The 19,609-nt window shown below is 44.1% G+C and overlaps 2 protein-coding genes across 4 annotated transcripts in view; one reads left to right on the plus strand and one right to left on the minus strand.

Moving 5' to 3' along the window:
- Positions 1-19,609, plus strand: part of WDFY4 (WDFY family member 4) — a 252,064-nt gene that overhangs the window by 192,686 nt on the left and 39,769 nt on the right. The gene's annotated exons all lie outside the window — the stretch shown is intronic.
- On the minus strand, positions 4,045-15,845 carry LRRC18 (leucine rich repeat containing 18). Its single transcript, XM_010854419.1, has 2 exons — positions 15,504-15,845; positions 4,045-5,048 (listed from the first exon to the last, which is right to left on the minus strand). The coding sequence occupies exon 2, from the start codon at positions 4,950-4,952 to the stop codon at positions 4,185-4,187; it is 768 nt and encodes a 255-aa protein (XP_010852721.1). The 5' UTR covers positions 4,953-5,048; positions 15,504-15,845; the 3' UTR covers positions 4,045-4,184.

Below are 19,609 nucleotides of genomic sequence, written 5' to 3' on the forward strand. Positions count from 1 at the left end.
GTCCCACTCTTTGCAACCCCATGAATCGCAGCACGCCAGGCCTCCCTGTCCATCACCAACTCCCGGAGTTCACTCAAACTCATGTCTATCGAGTCGGTGATGCCATCCAGCCATCTCATCCTCCGTCGTCCCCTTCTCCTCCTGCCCCCAATCCCTCCCAGCATCAGAGTCTTTTCCAATGAGTCAGCTCTTCACATGAGGTGGCCACAGTACTGGAGTTTCAGCTTTAGCATGTTCAGTTCAGTTCAGTTCAGTCGCTCAGGCGTGTCCGACTCTTTGCGACCCCACGAATCACAGCACACCAGGCCTCCCTGTCCATCACCATCTCCCGGAGTTCACTCAGACTCATGTTAGGTCTGCCAAATTTTATTTTTTATTTCCTATTTTTCTCTCGATTGTACATTTCTGTCTGTTTTTCCTGCCTACCTCTGTATTACTGAAAGATTTGTTAAAATTCTGCATTGATTTATCTATAGTATTCTTGAGGTTTTTTGGTATAAATGCTTTGTATAGATTTTAGTTGCTTGCGGTATTACATCATACATACTTAATTATCAGAGGCAATTGGTGTTGGGATCTTACCAGTTAAAGTGACATGTAAAGGCCATAAATCTTTTAAGTCTTAAAGTCTTCTTTTAAATCTTTAATTGTCTATAATTTATATCTATCATTTTCTCAAATATGTCCTCTATATACATTAAAAAGAAACCACACACCAAGTATTTCCCAAAGTCATTTTCACACACAGGTAATCTAATGCAAGAGAACCAAAATTAATTTAAAAAACAAGTCAGTGGTTTGGCCAGCACTGGAGAGCCTGGCTTCCGGAATGTTCCCCTTGCCATTCTCTCTCTCTTCTCCTAACTGAGGGCTTTTCTTCTTCAGAGCTGTTTACTCTTGTTAGATGATTAGTCTTCAAGTTTTTGCCATAAGCTACTCTAGGGTGATGTTGAGCGCATCCTGGGGATGAAGACACAAGAGGCCAAGGCAATTACTCCAAACCATGGAGGAAAAACACAGCAAGGCAGAGGTCACGCAAGGGTCACCGAGGTCATGCCTGGCTTTCAGAGCGGGTGGCTACTGGGTTAGCAGGAACGAGGGTTTTGTTCTGTTTGAGGAAAGAGAAAGCCTTGTGGTTTTCCTATCAAGTACTTTGGGGCCTAATAGACTCTCTAGGAAGTAGAGGTGACTGTGGTGTTTTAGGGCACGAGGGAGCATCAGCATCAGACCTTTCCCCAACAGAAAGAGGAGTAAAATGTAGACGCTTCATAACTGAGCTCTGTCTCCCAACTTCACTCATCATATTGCCAGGGTTTCCTGCCGAACCGGAGGTCTAAGGTGAGTGTGTCCTGGGGCATATCAAAGGCCCCTGCACATTTATTTCTCAGTCCTGGTGACGTTCAATGCACTTGAAACCCCTTCCTGAGACACGGCTATAAGAACAAAAGTAGTGTAAAGCACCTAGAGACCAAAGACGGCAAGAGGTGTCAGCTGGAGGTAAACCCAGGAGAGGTGCTAGAGAGGGCTTTTGCAAACCAAGCACAGTGGGGGAAGTTGTTACAACAGAGCAGGAGAAGGGGGAAAGGAGAAATCTGTGTTCCAGACTAAGACCCTTTGTAGGCGGAGCAGGTAGATCTGTCTCCTTAACTCACTAATTCTAAAGAAAAAGTGTCTCAAGTGGGAGGAATGGAAATGGGCAGCATCTGCATAACTAGCCATCACTTCTTGCTTGGATCAAATGCCCTCGCCTGGCTTCTGTAGAGACGACGTAGCTAAACTAGCAGGATGGCTACTAGGAACGTGTCCAAGGCCTGACATTCTCGTGGGATCTCCTGGGCCTGAGCCATGACGCCTCATCATTCATTTCACAGTCATGCGTCCTCTGCTCAGGAATAGAAGGGATTCTCAGAAAGCATTCTGGACTTTAAACAAAGAAGAAAATATAAAGGATGACATTCAGGACTCACAAGGATGCAATGAAATGAGTTCTCTAATATATTACTGGCAGACTGATAAATGGGTGCAAATATTCTGTAAGCTACTTGGTAGCATATATCAAAAATTGTTTTAAAAACATATGCTTTAGTACAATATTTGCAATAATGAAGATATGTCAAGGAAATAATGTAAAATATTTTAAAGATTTTAATCATACAGGCTTTATCACAAAACAATTTGGGAAATGATCTAAGTGTCCAACAAGAACTTAGTTATGTATATCTATGTTTGACTGTCTTGCAGATGTTTTAAATTAGGGTTATTAAGACCATGCAGCCACATGTGTTTCAAAGAAGGATAAAAATGATGTGAATGTTGTTATTTTAACTATGCATAAAAATATACACGGAAAAATAACTAGTAAGGAAATCTGTCAACATCATAGCGACTTACACTGTAGAGCTGTGGGTACTTTAAGCTGCTCTATTTAAGCCTATGCTGTGACATTACTTTTATAATAGACAACATTTAATAAACAAGAAAAACTAGAAAGGAATTTTGAATCTGTATCTTCAGAGGTTTTAGAAGTATAAATAGTATAGTCAAGCATTTCTAAGGAAAATAAGCAGTGAGGAGTGAAGAAATGAAATATGCTGTCTGCTATGGTATATATAACATGAAAAAGAAATACATTAGTCGTAACAAACTAATTGATATCTATTAATATCTTAGTGCTTTTCCACTGACCACTGCAAAACTTGCTGCCAGCACAGGAAAGCCTTGATTTAAAGCAACAAACAACAACAAACTTTTCTAAAGTTATCTTCCTTGATCCCTTTCTTTTAGGCAGCGTGAAAGTGTGAGTGAGTGGTTCGGAGAAAGTCCTCAGCTGTTGTGAGTTCTGCGAGCAGATCTAGAGTGACTCAAGGCACTGTCCAAAGTGGGATCTCAGCTGTGAGATGCACTGAGCTCTAGTTCTTAGAGGGAACTGACTTTTACTGAGTACTCACTCTTGTGAGCTATCTGCTTGAGACGCATGACAACCCTTGGAGTTGGGCTGGTGTTATTTCCACTTTACAGATGAAGGAACCAAAGCTAAGTAAAATGCCCAGGGAGGTAGCAAGTAAAAAGCAAAGCTTCCCTGGGCCCAGATCTGTCCAACTGCAGAAAGTTTGTCTTTTCTCTGTGCCGGGTTAGCCCTGCACACCACTAGGCTCTGATCTCTTAACTTCCTCTAACGATGACATTATGCCCTGTCTTCTTTCTACCTGCCTTTTCTACAGGTTGCAAAGGGCAGGACAAGCTTTCCCCCACAGCACAGTCCCTGCACTTACTAGCACAGTGCCTGGTAAGGTATTTATCTATTGACTGCAGCAACCCCTATCTGCACCCATCCTTTCCTTATTCCACGAAGGTATGGAAAAGCATTGCACATAATTAGATGGGAGTGAACCTCATTCATTCACAGACAGTCAAGGGCTTGCTGGTTTAGTCTAAAAGCTGCTGCTGCTGCTGCTGCTAAGTCGCTTCAGTCGTGTCCGACTCTTAGCGACCCCATGGACTACAGCCCACCAGGCTCCTCCATCCATGGATTTCCAGGCAAGAGTACTGGAGTGGGGTGCCATTGCCTTCTCCAAGTTTAAAAGCTACTAGAGCAAATTATGCAAATGTAGAAAAGAGAAAAGAATAGGACTGCTTTGAGTGCAAAATATTAATGCAAAGACTTAATGATAATATCTGCCCAACTCTGTGGCCCAGTTTTGTCCCCTCCCCAAGACTAAACGTCCATCTGCCCTGCTACCAACCAATGCTTAGAGATGCCTGACTTTTGAGGCCCTGGCCCAAAGCATTCCAGTAGAAAAAGCTCCACACTGGGGAACTGGTAGTTGATCCTGAAACCTGTGATAATGAGACAAGATTGTGTCAGCTGCCCGGGCCACAGGCTGTAGGCAAGAGAGGTCTGGGGCAAAAATGAGATGCATGGCCCTTTCCAAATTTATTGTGCCTGTATGTGTGGGTGAGTGTGTGCATGGAGAGAAGACAGAAGTGTATGAAATGGCAAAGAACTAAAAGCCCTCTGATCAACAAAATCACAAGCCAAGGAGGTAGGGAAAGGTATTTTATGGGCTTGACTGGAGAAGCTATTGCAGTAATGGCAGAATCCCTCAGTTTTCTGAGGATGCAGCCCATTGTCACCTTCCCTCCACCTCCCTTGTCCCTTACTGCCTTAGGGTCAGGGTCCCAGGTCACCTCCAATCTTCCTGGGATTCCTTGGCCATGGAGTTGGGTGAGACCAAAGTGGAAAAGATGGCCTTTCTTGGTATCGCCGTGGCCATGCTCTTGATTTTGTTCAGCTTGTCCCGGGCCTGTTGGCATTTTTTCAGGCAAGTCCCACACAGATCCTTCTCTTCCACCAGATGTAGGTTGTCCAGCCTTCTGATGGAATCCATGAACATATCCGATGACTCTGCCTTGGGAAAGGGATTTCGCTTTGTGTTGAGCTTTTTCAGCTTGGGGAGCTTGGAGATGCTGTTGGGAATGTTGCTCAGCAGGTTGTCATGGAGCCCCACCTCATGGAGCTCCTTCAGAGCACCCAGTGTGGTGGGCACGCTGTCCAGATGGTTCAGGCCTAAATTCACAGTGCGGATATTCTTGAGTTGATTGAGCTCTACGGGCAGCCCGTTGGTGGTCAGCCTGTTGTTGCTGACATTGAGGTAGAGCAGAGAAGTCATCTGGCCGATGGTCTCGGGGAGCTTGTCGATGTAGTTGCTGTGCAAGTCCAGCCACCGCAGGTTCTGGAACTTGGAGATGGCATCGGGAATCTTCTTGATCAAATTCCGGCTAAGGTCGAGCTCATCCACATCAGTGAGTCGCAAAATACACTTGGGAAAGGTGGTAATTCCCATCTTGCTCAAGTCAAGGCGTTTCTTTCCATCAAATGTGATCTTGATACAATTCTTGGCCACAGCGAGGGTGATCTTCTTGCCCTTGGGGCCTTTTGCTCCCTTGGCCATGTTCTTTTAGTAGAGGAGTGTGTTTGAAGTATGTTGTTCTGGTTGACTGGTGTTCAGTAAGAGGAAATATCACACAAAACCGCCAGAAGATAGATTCTGGTAAAAAGAGAAACAGTGTCCAGTCAGATGATGTGAGGGTGCTGGACTGCCCCCAAATCATAGTGCTTTACTTCCAATGGTTAAAAGGAGGGAAAGAGGAGAGTGGAGAGAAGGTAGGCCATTAGCAGAAGGAGCCTAGCCGAAGACCTTCAGCAAATTGAATGCCCTCCTCACACCTCATGCTCCCAGATGTAAAACGGGAGGTTCAAGGTCGGCGTGAAGGATGTTCAGTGCCCCTCTGGCTATGCCATTCCCTGACTTAGGTCCTGGATTATTACATACACCCTCTTCTGGGTGTGTGTTGGGGGCAGAGTAATGTCTTGGATGTGTGCCCTTTCCCCAATCCTCATATAAATCTAGTCTTTTCTTAGAGTTACCCTATGAATCCCTAGGGTGGGACTGCTGAGTTCTCAGAAGCAATATAGCCTTGATATAAGGGAGTAAGGTGGGAGGAGTTAATAATGACTTACATATTACACCTCTCTTGGCCTTTTGGACTCAGAGGAGCTAGTCACTGCTACCATATTTGCAGTGTAATAAAGGTGGCACAGAAAAGCCCCCAAGTAGGAGAATGTGTGTACACCGTGCCCATGAGCACAGAGGAGAGGGGCAGGGCAGAGCCTGGAAGAACAGAGGCAATGCTGCCTTTCTCCACCTCCACCCGCCTTGTCTGCTGCCCCTCACGCCCTCCACACTGTAGTTCAACTGTGGGCACCTCTGCGCCAGTAGATGGCATAGGACTAGCGCCTCTAGGGCCGCTAGGACAGTTAGGACTGCCCACAGTCAGGACTTCCACCAGAAAAGTAGCACATGCAGAGCGACAGGTTGATTCCAGCCTCAGAAGACTCGCTTAGAAGTCCGGTTCTACCACGAACAGTTTCCTTATATTTTCCGTGCCTCAATTGCCTCATTTGTGAAAACAGCCCCCTCTAAGAACTCTTGAAAGTGAAAGTGAAGTCGCTCAGTCCTGGCCGACTCTTTGTGACCCCATGGACTGTAGCCTACCAGGCTCCTCTGTCCATGGGATTTTCCAGGCAATAGTACTGGAGTGGATTGCCATTTCCTTCTCCAGGGGATCTTCCCAGCCCGGGGATTGAACCCAGGTCTCCCACACTGTAGACAGACGCTTTACTGTCTGAGCCACCAGGGAAGTATGGAGTATAAATTAAACTATAAAGTGCTACAACAGTGCCTGGTACATAGGAAAAGCCTGATTTATGTTAACTATTAAATATTATTGTCAGGACCTTTGCACATACTGATTTTAATTCTCAACAATCAAGTAAGATCCATAGGCTTATCCCCATTATAAAGTGAAGAAGACTGAGGCTCAGGAGTGAGGAGGGTCTACAGTTAGGAAGAGGATGCAACTGGCCTGCCTATTCTAGAAGCTCTTTTCTTTTCTACAACTTGGTGTCTCTTGCTTGCTGATTTTCTATTTTGGGTCAACTTCCCCTTGCCCAGAAGAAGCATGCTGTCAGGAGACAAAGGCACTGCCTCCAATTCCCTGCAGGGATGGGGGGGAGGTGTCTGCACTTTCTCTGCTTCATCATCAGGCCCTTTACCAGGAGCTATGTTTGTGTAACACATGCAGTGCACGCCTGCTCAGTTGCTCAGTCGTGACTGACTCTTTGTGACCCCATGAACTGTAGCCCACCAGGCTCCACTGTCCGTGCGATTTCCCAGGCAAGGATATTGGAGTGGGTTGCCATTTCCTCTTCCCGGGAGGAAATCCACATTCAGACAGAACCAAACTACTCAACATTAAAGAAAAAAACAATATCTTGCCTACTGGGAAACAGCAATATGAATTATTACAGGTTTCTCACTAGAAACTGTGGAGGCCAGAGGTAACTGGAAAAAAATATTTTCTAAATAATGCTGAGAAAAAGAGCTGCCAACCAGACCACGAATGAAGACATCCTTTATGAATGAAGGCAAAATAGATAATCTCAGATGAATGAAAAGTAAAGGAATCTTTAGATGAAAGAGAAACTAGAGAGAAGCTTGAACTTTGAGAATAAGGGAAGAGCAATGGAAATGATAAATATCTGATAAATATAATAGGCTGTGTTTTTTCTCCTTTTACAATTTTTAAAATACAAGTGATGGCTGAAAGCACAAATTTTAACTGTCAATGTATGTAGATGGAATACACATGACGACTACAACATAATGGGAGAAGTTAATGAGACCTAGATGGTAGTAAGATTTTTAAGTTGTTTTGGAAATAGTAAAATTTAATTCTCAGTAAGCTATAGAAAGATAAGTGTGTATATTTTAATCTCCAGAACAATCAGGTGGATTATAAAATAAAAGATTCAGTTATATGCCATCTCAATTTAAATAAACAAAAGGAAGTTAAACTAAAAGAATGGGGAAATAAACTTACTATGCAAAGACTAAAGGAAAAGTGGAGTGAAACTTTTCATGACTTTGAATCTGGCAAAAGTATAATCCATAAAAGGAAATATTGACAATTTGGACTTCAACAAAATTTGAAATCCTTGCTCTGAAAGACAAACAAAACCCCATGTCCATCAGAGAACTAGTATCCAGAATTTATAAAGAACTCAAGGTCAGCAATAAGAAAATAACAATACAGTTTTTTTAAATAATGAAGCATTTCCCCATAGAAGTTGTATGGATGGTTAATAAGCCGCAAAACCACAAAGCATTGCTCAGTGTCATTAGTCACTAGGGAAATTTAAATGAAAATCACAGTCAGACACCACTGCACAGTTACTAAAATGCCCAAAACAGAAAACAAACAAACAAACATAAAAACCAGTAATACAAAGATTTGGTGAGGGTGTGGAGCAACTAGAATGCTTACATATTGCTGATGGGGATTCAAAATGGTAATATCACCATGAAAAACACAGTTTGGCAATTTCTGATAAAATTAACCATACACTTATTATATGACCCAGCATTTCCCCAGCTAAATACTTAACGCCTACCCACCAAAGCCAAAAACTCAGGTTCCCATGAAAACTTGGGTTTCTAATCGCTCTATTCACATTTGTCACAAAGGGAAACAAAATTCTGAAGGTCTTTCAGTGCCTGGATGGATAAGAAGTTGTGGCTTCTCCCTATAATCCTATAATCGGTACTATTAAGCATAAAGAGAACAAATCTATTGATACATGCAACAACTTGGATGACTCTCAGAATCATCCTGCTAAGTAAAAAAGACAGTCTTAAAAGTCTACATAATGATGCTAGGAAAGATTGAAGGTGGGAAGAGAAGGAGATAACAGAGGATGAGATGGTTGGATGGCATCACCGACTCAATGGACATGAGTTTGAGTAATCTCTGGGAGTTGGTGATGGACAGGGAAGCCTGGCATACTGCAGTCCATGGGGTCACAAACAGTTGGACATGACTGAGCAACTGAACTGAACTGAATGTTTTGCCTTGTACAGGGCATCCACATGTGTATCGTGTGGGCCCTGCTGGGGTACGTATGCATGCAAACCATGTGTATGGACACGCACACGGTGGGGACAGCTCTGCACAGGGTGGCATATCAGGAAAGCTGTCCTACTGCCCTTGAATTAAAATCATAATTAAAACAAACATGGACCGAGACAGGGGAGCCTGTGTTCTAATCGTGTTTATCAATGACTTCTCATGGTACGGTTGCCAGACTTAGCAAATACAATTGCAAGATACCCCATCAAATCTGAGCTTCAGATAAACAATGGACAGTTTTGAGTATACATAAAGCAATGGCACCCCACTCCAGTACTCTTGCCTGGAAAATCCCATGGACGGAGGAGCCTGGTAGGCTGCAGTCCATGGGGTCGCTGAGGGTCAGACACGACTGAGCGACTTCACTTTCACTTTTCACTTTCATGCATTGGAGAAGGAAATGGCAACCCACTCCAGTGTTCTTGCCTGGAGAATCCCAGGGACGGGGGAGCCTGGTGGGCTGCTCTCTATGGGGTCACACAGAGTCGGACATGACTGAAGCAACTTAGCAGCAGCAGCATGCCCCAAACACTACATAATTCTGTATTTTACTCGGCAACTCTGAAAGTATAGTTGGGTCTGAAAGCATAGCAAAGTTTCCTTTGTTCATGATTCTTGTTACTTCTTTGGGGCTAATTTGAGCCAAGTCCATGTGCTTATCCCTGCGTTCATTCATCCATCTATACTCTCATTCAGTGAGTTTATCGAGAGCCTACTAGGTACCAAGTCTCTGTGTTATTTATACAGGTTAACAATACACAGAGCCAGTTTCTAAACTCAAAAAGTTAAAATCTAGATTGTTACTGATTCTGGCCACCAGATTCTCCTGAGCCCCAAAAAGCCCAGGCTGTCTTTTGTATTTCTTGCATTTAATTAAGACAAAGTTCAGCTCAGAGAGGACAAGCACAGCAAGTAAGGGCAGAAGGCCCTAGTTGGGAAGAATGCTTCCCATAGACTGGAGATCCAACCAGTTAAGCCCAGCTGTGCCTACTCCCCAAAGCCCACCTGCACCATGGTAAGAAGCCTCTCAGCTCTGACGACTGATGGGGAGGAAGCAGCATGGAGCTGTCCACAAGGACTTCTCCAAACGGGCCCTTGGCTCAGAGCGGGCTCAGTCATCATCACCCGCAGGCAAAGGAGGAGCTAGCTGGGATGACACATTCTCCTCTTTCTCAGCACATACGGGCCCCCAGACAGCCCAGGCCAGGAGAAGCCTGCTCAGTCCCCACCCGCTTCAGGTTTCTCCCACTTTATCTGTCTGGGACACTTGCCCTTGGCTAGGGAAGGCAGGGTGTATTGCTCAGGGTCCATTGTAACCCCTCTAAGCTGTGAGAGCTGCTAGAAGCACACCAGTGCCAGGAACCCCCAGAGCCCAGGGACATCCATCCCTTTTTTTATTCAACTCTGAATGGTCAGCATCCTGCCTAGGCCTGCCCACTGGGTAGGAGAATATGTATTGCCAAAAGAAGTGTGAAATAGATGATCTTTCAGTACAGCTAAATCTCATTGATGACCTGTGGTTATCAATTCATAGAATCTTCAAATATCAGTGTAGGGTCAATCCACACAAGGGCAATTATAGGGAGAAAGAAATGTAAATAGATAATCAGATAGATGGGTAGGTAGATAGACAGATGGATGAACAGACAGAATGATGGTCAGATAGACAGATAGAGGGTAGTCAAATAATAGATTTCATTTCACATGAACAGCTTAGAAACATAAATAGAAGTTTCTAAATGTACTGTCTTTTTGTTTTATACAATTGGTTTTTATACTTTATTAAAACTGGTCCAGTTGGTTTGACTTTAATTTCTAATTAATTTTTCTATCTAGTCATTGTGAATCAACCGGCATGGTGGGACACCCCATGGATATCTAAATTAAAAATATAATGGCAACTTATATTTTAAAACCATCAAAATATCTGCAAGCATTTTCAGTTGTAAGATCATTATCTTTCACTAGAATACTAGAATTTATCTGATGCTTCACAGTCATGTATCTTTATATTTTTAAGAACAATTATATATATCGGAGAAGGCAATGGCAACCCACTCCAGTCCATATATATATATATGTGTGTGTGTGTGTGTGTGTGTGTGTGTGTATGATAGCTTTAAACCTTTTGCTAACACGATCTCATAATTATTTTACCCTTTTCACTGATGCACTGAGACCAGGACAGACATCTTGTGGAACTGGAACCCCCAAAGTCATCATTGTTTCACAGCCCCAGTTTGGGACTAACTTAGGAAGCTTTGTATCATGTAGGGGAGAAATCTCTTTTGCTTGTGGGACATCTCTTAAGAGGAAGTAATGCAAATTTCCCTCAGTGAAGTCAGTCGTTCAAAAGTCATTCATTATTCTCTCTCCTGACTAATAAGACACATTCATAGATATGTAAGAGGAGAGCCTCGCCTCTGCTGTGACGTCCTGTGAGCCTTCAGATCGCTCCCCATGTCCCTGACCCCTTCCCAGACTGAGCTGTTCCTTCACATGAGAAGCCCTGTGGCAGGTGGAGATGTGGGTGGTCACCTTGGTGCTGTCTGTCAATGGGATGTCTAGAACCTTGGCCAGACCTCTAAAATAGGCATGGATGTTTGACTCAAGAGTCATCTAAGCTGGGGGAAAGAATTACTCTTTGCCCAGAACCCACTCTGGGCCAGGAGCTGTGTTTTCTACAACTAGATCTGCCTTTTGGAGCATAGACTCACTGGAGATATAGACATGAAGTGCTTTTATTTTTTTCACTTCTGCCCCCAGCTAGATTGAGCTCTGCTTTCCTGTGGGCAGAAGGACAGATTGTTAGGAAACGGACAGACTAGAGGGAGAAAGATTTCCGTGCAGTTCCCAGCAGTACCCCCAGCAGACGCTTGGTGGAGTTGATGGAGAGAAATGACGGTGACAGGCAGGAGGGGTGAAATCCTACAGGGACCCCACGATTGTGAGGGCTTTCTGGAGTCAGTTTTGGAAATGCTTCGCGATGTCAAGAGCCACTCACTACTCTTCATTCAGGTGGTATGCACCAAAGTAACCATTGCCAGCATGTGCTGGGCCCTTTCTGTATCTCTAATCTCCATAGCAATCATGCAAGTGTCCATCCTATTTTTAATATAAGAGAATTAAGGCTCAGAGAAGTGAAGTGACTTCCCCAAGTTCACAAGACCACACAGCTCAGCTAGGCCTAGGTTCCCCAGGTGTTACACGCCCACGAGCCTGGGTGTGTAATGCCAAAATGTATGGTCTTCCCACTACAGTGTCCTGCCTCTCTTCCCCCAGTTGCCTTTGCTGTGGGCGTGTTGCCTGTCATTCCACTGTCTAGGGGCCAGTGTGTGGGGTTCTTGTCTTCACAGATGCAGGTGTATGTGTATAGACCTGAATGTAATTGAATAATATGAATTTCAAGCTATTTTAATAGCATTGCTGCTGCTGCTGCTAAGTCACTTCAGTTGTGTCCGACTCTGTGCGACCCCATAGATGGCAGCCCACCAGGCTTCCCCGTCCCTGGGATTCTCCAGGCAAGAACACTGGAGTGGGTTGCCATTTCCTTCTCCAATGATAGCATTAGTGGAGTCATTTAAATGTACGAACTTGGAGATCAACAATGAGAGAGGGCGGGGAAACAGTTTAAAGGGTACATGTAATGCTACCAGTCAGTTCATTTATAGGTGTGTGCCCCCTCTGTCCATGGGATTCTCCAGGCAAGAATACTGGAGTGGATTGCCATTTCCTTCTCCAGGAGATCTTCCTAACCCAGGGATTGAACCCAGGTCTCCCACATTGTGGGCAGACGCTTTACCATCTAAGCCACCAGGGAAGTCTAAATAAATTTTATATGTATCCTTTTTTTTTTTTAAAGGAAAACATGTATTAGAAATTTTAAAAATTATTGTATATTACTGTTCTACTTGTGTATCTTCTTAGAATTTTACCAACATTCCCATAACATGTTGTATAAAAATAAACTGAAATAATTTGACCTCTTAAAAAAAATGAGGACAAGGGAGTGATGATGGAGACAGAAATCTATTGTTCCTGAGTCCCTCTGGTACCCCCGGGCTCCCGAGATGTGGGCCTCCTTAAAGGTTCCGTGTTCCATCCAGCATGGGCTCAGAACACTAACCCACTGTATTCCCACGTGCCCACCAGAGAAGCTGGCCCTCTGCTGCCCTGGGCAGGGGTGGAAGGGTGCCTGCCTGCTGTGCAGGGCTCTGAGACGCTGTGTGCGGTCGCCAGAAGTGCATTTCATGGCCTGGCCTCACCTGAAAAGCAAACACTTGGAAGATGCACTTCCGAGAGTCCCAGACTGCAGCCTTTGTCGGACCCACCATGCTGTCCGCCCCTCCACGGCCCTCAGCACGCACACCCTCCCACGAACACCCAGCCTTTAGAGGCCCTTCATGCCCCCTTCACAAAGAAAGTGCCCTCCGATTTGCCATTTCTTTAGCCCTCATGACTTTCTGAGGTAGGAATATTCCTGCTACCCAAAGATAAGGACCTGGGGGTGAGGTGGGCGTAAAGCAGTTTATCCAAGCTCAGGCCACTCAACTTAATCCAGGGCTTCTGGGTGGCATGTTCCGCCTATGACATCAGAGCTGCCACAGACAGAGTGTCTGTATGGAAAGTTCACTTCATTTGGTGATTATCTGGTTAATTTGATCAACGCAGTGCTAAGGATTTTATATTACACATGTACAGGTTCCTCTGCCTCTAATATTATTTACTTCTTTGTCCTCAGCACCCATGTGGGGCTGCACAAGGGCTGCCTGTGAAGCCATTATCTGTCAAACGGGCCCCTTCCCCCTGGAGGGTAATAAGAATTCAACTTTTATTTGAAGCAAAAGTTCCCAGGGGATCACATGGCCCAATAGCAAAAGATTATGATTCCTTATTGGTTTAATAGCATCTATTTTGTGATTCTGAAAGTGCTTTGTTTTAATTGGATTTGTTAAAGGAACAAAAGGGAATAGGTGCCTTACAATTAAAATAAAATATTAAGATTATTAGTTTAACAGCCTAGAAATGCTTTGTTCATCAAGCAACATGTTCAAAGTACACGAAGCAACCCTGACACCCAAAAAGCAAAGAACCAAAGTCAGTGCTGGTACCTTTAAACCCCAAGAGGTGAGCATTAATTCAGTTTCAATCAACTAATTCAGTTTCAATCAACGTGGTTTAAGCACTGCTATTGCCAGACAGACACAATTGCATTTTCTCACAGCCTGGCCCTCCCTTGCAGATAAAGAAACTGGGCTCGGAGAAGCAGATTGGCAGGGAGAAAAGGGCAGGGGCCTTAGACCCACGTGGGTTGCCACCCAGCTCCCCATGTGCCGTCCTGTGACCCTAGACAGTCCGAGGAGCCTCGCTGAGCTTCAGCGTCCACTTCTGTAAATAGAATTATAAAACTGTCTCTTCTGAAGGGCGAGGTGAGGGTGAGTGTTGGGACTGTGGGGGACGGGGTGCAGAGAGGAGCCACAGCTGGACAGGACCACACAATTGATGTCAGTGGAGCCAGGACACCAGGATTCCAGCTGGGCAGAAACCTGATTCAGACCCCGCAGCACAGCATCCTTCCTTGCGGGGGTATCCCTGCCTCCCAGGGGCAGACTTTGGGTTACTCTATCAGAAAGACAGACAGCTCCTCTGAGGCACAGTGCCTCCCACCCCAACCAGGATCCCAGAGTGGGGGGGCAGTTCTCAAGTGTCCAGTGATACCTGCATTTTTTCTGCACCACGCCCCATCTGGCCCCAGTGAGAACTTGCTGAGGGGTGGTACACCCCAGCAATGTGCACGGGCAGGCACCCCATGTGGTACCCCCATCTGCTGCAGGACAGTCCCCAGCATTGAGAAAGTCTTTGCTATAAACCTGCCCACCTGTGAAGCTGTGAGATACCTTGAAGGGGAATGTGGAAGCTTGGAGGCCAATAGAACTGGGCTCCGTCCCTACCCTCACTGACAATTTGATTTTAATCGTGAGCTCAGTTTACTAATCTGCAAAATGGGTTAGAAAATTTCAGGTTTTTGTGAAAATTGAGGTGATGACTGTATGCTAAGTGATTGTATGTTAAATGGTACTCAGTGAATGGTAATGTGGTTCCTAGCACCTGTATGATGGCAAATAATGCTGATAAATTCACCCAACAGCACCATATTGACCACCTCCTTCAAATTACTCCACACAGGCCAGGCATTTTACAGACACTATAACCAATTCTTACACCTGCCTGATGTATGTATTGATTTTGATCTCCACTGGACAGATATGGCACCTGAGGCTCAGAGAGGCTGGTGGCTCATCCAAACTCCCGGAGACTCGAAGTAGCAGCACCTACCTTTGCCTGTGGTAGAAATAGGGACGTGAAGAGTGTCGTCTAGTGTGTTCTATGCTGAGTATACCTCCTTGCACGGCCCACCCCAGCCTGAGACTCAACCACGTGTTTGTGGGTTCCGGGGTCCAGGATCCCTCAAAGAAAGGGTTTATCTCTAGACTTCTCAAAAGACAGACTGTGCTCTAAACCCCAGCACAGTCAGCAGTCATCAGGGTCCCTTCGCAGGCTCCAGCCTCCACACTGAGCGAGTTTCCTTAGAGGGGTGATTGGCCGGGTGAGGACTGGTACACACACTCGTCCCCACCTGCTTGTGGAGCAGGAAACAACACTCAGGGGGACTCAGACTCTGAAAGCTCATCAAGGTGACCCCAAAGGCCCACAGGTCCCCACACTAACCTCCCAAGCTTGTCATGGCCCAGGTGCCTAGGACGCCAGCAAGGTGCCCTCCTGCCTGGGGCTCAGGGCCGGCTTCCTCCCCTTCTATGTAATGAATCAGCTGGCATCTGAGGTTTGTAAATAAAGCACACCAGGGAAGCCTGCATTTCCAAAGTCACTTGCTTAGAGGAGGAAAGGAAAAGAGTTTAAAGAGGTGTTGTTTGGCAGAATTAAAGTAAAAGAAGTGCAACCAGAGGAAAGCTTACCCTGTTGTCCTGGTTCTTCCTCCTCAACTGTGAGACTTTGTCACCAGGCAACAAGAGACCGGCGTGGATTAGCATAATCTTGACGCCAGCCTGCAAGGAAGGCGGGGTTAAAAGGGTCTCCAGGACAGGGTCTGCGGTCCCAGGGGCTTGTAGAGGGCTTCCTCCTGGTTTCCCCCAGCAGTGCCCTGGGGATCGCAGTGCAGGACAGCTGCTTTCTGTGGCGACCGCCGGAAGTGCATGTTGCTAACAGAAGGGAAAGGGCCACGCTTGCCTCTCTGAAGGGACAGACATCTTACTGTGGCTCGCGAGATATCATTGACTTCCTTGTAATGTGCCTCAGTATTTCTTTCTGCTCTTTTGGTCTTATCTGTTTGTTTATTTATTTGGCAAAAAGGTTAAATGTTAAAATTATTTTGCAAATAATAAAATAACATTATAAGAAAATTAGAAAATGCATATATAGAAACAAAAATATAAAAATACTCTAACTGTATTGCCCAGGTTGAATTAAAAAATAAAATAATTTTCAAATAAATCATTTGAAATGCAAAATTAACCCAAGCAATGAAAATTTTGGAAGGTATGAAAAAGGAAAATGAAAAAGTTCAAATTAAAAAATAAAAATATGGTAAGCCATTAAGTTAGAAATATAGTTAACTATAAAACTTCTTAAATATGTGAATACTAATATTGATCCTAATACTAATATAATATGAATACTAATATAAAATGAAATAAAATTGATCATTTAATTTAGACAATAAATGGATTTAACATAATAAGCAAATGAAGATGACTAGAAAATGAGAAGTTACCCGAGCTTCTAAAACTTAGTGCATTTCTAATTAGAATTTTCTAAAAGCATATAATTTAAATTAGAAAATAAGTAATCTGAAAGTTGTAAAACATAGATAAACAAAAGTAAAATTAGTATTTTAAGGGAGAAAATATATGAAAACAATACATTAATTGGATGCTTGGGGCTGGTGCACTGGGACGACCCAGAGGGATGGTATGGGGAGGGAGGAGGGAGGAGGGTTCAGGATGGGGAACACATGTATACCTGTGGTGGATTCATTTTGATATTTATAATTAAAAGAAATTTAAAAAAAATAATAATAATTTTTAACTTTTAAAAATTTTATTGAACTATAGTTGATTTACACTGTTGTGTTAATTTCTTCCGTACAGAAAAGTGGATCAGTTATGTACACACACACACATATATGCACACGCACAGGGCTGCCCAGGTGGCTCAGTGGTAAAAGAATCTCCTGCCAATGCAGGGACACAGGTTTGATCCCTGGGTTGGGAAGATCCCCTGGAGAAGGAAATGGCAACCCACTCCAGTATTCTTGCCTGGGAAATCCTATGGGCAGAGGAGTCTGGAGGGCTACAGTCCCTGGGGTCACGAGAGTCGCGCTCGACTTAGCGACTAAACAATAACAAATAACACGCATATATTGATATATTCTTTTTCACACTCTTGTCCATTATGGTTTGTCATAGAATATTGAATGTAGTTCTCTGAGCTGTACAGTGGAACCTTGCTGCTTATTCATTCCATACATTATAGTTTGCTTCTGCTAACTCCAAACCCCCCTTCCTCCTTCCCTACCAGCTCCCACCACCCCTACCTTGGCAGCCAAACTCTGCTTTCCATATTGTCTGCTTCTGTTTTGTAGATACGCTGATTTGGATCATATTTTAGCTTCTATGTGTGAGTGATATCATGGTGTTTGTCTTTCCCTCCCTGACGTTTCACTTAGTACGATAATCTCTAGGTCCATCAATGTCGCTGCAAATGGCATTATTACATTCTTTTTGTGGCTGAGTACGATTCCATTGTGTGGACATAAAATATATACTACATCCTTATTCATTCATCTGTCATAGACGTTTAGATGGTTTCCTTGGCTATTGCAAATAGTGCTGCTGTGAACATAGGGTCCATCTGTCTTTTCGAATTACAGTTTTGTCTGGGTATATGCCCAAGAATAGAATTGCTGGATCATATGGACACTTATTTTTAGTTTTTTGAGGAACCTCCTTACTGTTTTCCATGGTGGCTGTACCAATTTACATTCCCACCAACAGTGTAAGAGGGTTCCCTTTTCTTCACACCCTTTCCAGCATTTGTTTTTTGTAGACTTCTAATGATGGCCACTCTGACTGGGGTGATGTATCTCACTGTAGTTTTGATTTTCACTTCTCTAATAATTAGCGGTGCTGAGAATCTTTTCATGTGCCTGTTGGCCATCTGTATATCTCTTTTGGAGAAATGTCTTCTGCCTGTTTTTCAGTTGGGTTGTTTGGGTTTTTTTTGTTGCTGTTGCTGTTGAGTTGCATGAGCTGTTTGTATATTTTGTAAATTAAGCCCTTATCGGTTGCACTGTTTGCAAATATTTTTTCCCATTCCTTAGGTTGTCTTTTCATTTAGTTTACAGTTTCCTTTGCTGTGTAAAAGCTTGTACTCTTAATTAGGTACCACTTGTTTAGATAAATACATTTTAAAATGCAGATATGTAAAACTTTGTAAAAATGGGAGCCGCTTGGTTTCAGCCTCTAGAGGTGATTTGAAGTGATATGAACCTCCAGGCTTTTCACGTATCAGCAGCATCAGGTTTACAGCATAATTGTGCAATAATGATTCAGCAATTTTGCTCATGTTCATTTTAACTCCAAATGTACCCAGGCTGACAATCGGGTAGCTGCCCTCTAATCCAGCCAGAACAAAGGTGCTCATTGTCACTTTTGGGGTTTTCTTGGTGGTGGTGGTTTTGCTTTTGTTTTCTTTTCCCCTTCAGAGGAAAGCAGTTGTCTTCAGAGTCAGGGCCTGGAGTCAGGTGTGGTCAAGGTGGGGTCCAGTAGGTGCTCTGCAAGGCCTGGTGTGCTGGACACTCGTGGTGCCTGCGCTAGGCTCTAGCAAACCTAGTGGGATTCCCTAGCCTGCGTCATCTCTTACCCCACCTCCATTTCCACACCTAAAGATAGAGATCGCGGCTGTCTCACCGAGTCCTTGTGAAAATTAGACAACAAACAGTCTTTACAGTTTCTAATGCATTAGATAAATATTATTATTGTTTAATAATAGATTTATACATGTTAAGACAGGAAGTTACAATAAAAGGGGTCAATATCCTTTAATTCAGGAGGATATCTCTATTTTCCGAGAATGCCTATCTATTACTGGATTTCTATTGACCTACAGGGAAGCACAGTGGTAAAGAATCTGCCTGCCAGTGCAGGAGATATAAGAGATGCAGGTTCGATCCCTGGCCAGGAAGAGTCCCTGGAGTAGGAAATGGCAACCCACTCTAGTATTCTTGCCTGGAAAATTCCATGGACAGAGGAGCCTAGTGGGCTACAGTCCATGAGGTGGCAGAGTTGGACACAACTGAGCAACTGAGTATGCAAGCATTGACCTACAATCTAGATTTGAAAACCAGACTAACCCCAAATTTGCTTCTGAGAAAGGAAAATGAGGAGGGAGTATGTTTCTATTAGCAGTCTCTCATTGTGGATTGCATTTTCTCGACACCTCTTAGTTACTCACTAACCCATTTCACTGTGGTTTTTCTATTCGTAAAACTCATAACTGTTTTGCAAATAGAAAAGATACAGGAGAATTTGGAGAGGCATCAGTCTTTTTAAATATGTCTACTTTAGCTCTATCTAGTCAAGGCTATGGTTTTTCCAGTGGTCATGTATGGATGTGAAAGTTGGACTATGAAGAAGGCTGAGTGCCAAAGAATTGATGCTTTTGAACTGTGGTGTTGGAGAAGACTCTTGAGAGTCCCTTGGACTGCAAGGAGATCCAACCAGTCCATTCTGAAGGAGATCAGCCCTGGGATTTCTTTAGAAGGAATGATGCTATAGCTGAAACTCCAGTACTTTGGCCACCTCATGTGAAGAGTTGACTCATTGGAAAAGACTCTGATGCTGGGAGGGATTGGGGGCAGGAGGAGAAGGGGATGACAGAGGATGAGATGGCTGGATGGCATCACCGACTTGATGGACGTGAGTCTGAGTGAACTCCAGGAGTTGGTGATGGACAGGGAGGCCTGGGGTGCTGCGATTCATGGGGTCGCAAAGAGTTGGACACG

Source organism: Bison bison, unplaced genomic scaffold, assembly GCF_000754665.1.
Source record: "Bison bison bison isolate TAMUID 2011002044 unplaced genomic scaffold, Bison_UMD1.0 scf7180017864341, whole genome shotgun sequence".
Taxonomy (NCBI): Eukaryota; Metazoa; Chordata; class Mammalia; order Artiodactyla; family Bovidae; genus Bison; species Bison bison.

Bases quoted from the DNA above. Each gene is read 5' to 3' on its own strand.
- LRRC18 (XM_010854419.1), bottom strand. From the start codon at position 4,952: ATGGCCAAGGGAGCAAAAGGCCCCAAGGGCAAGAAGATCACCCTCGCT.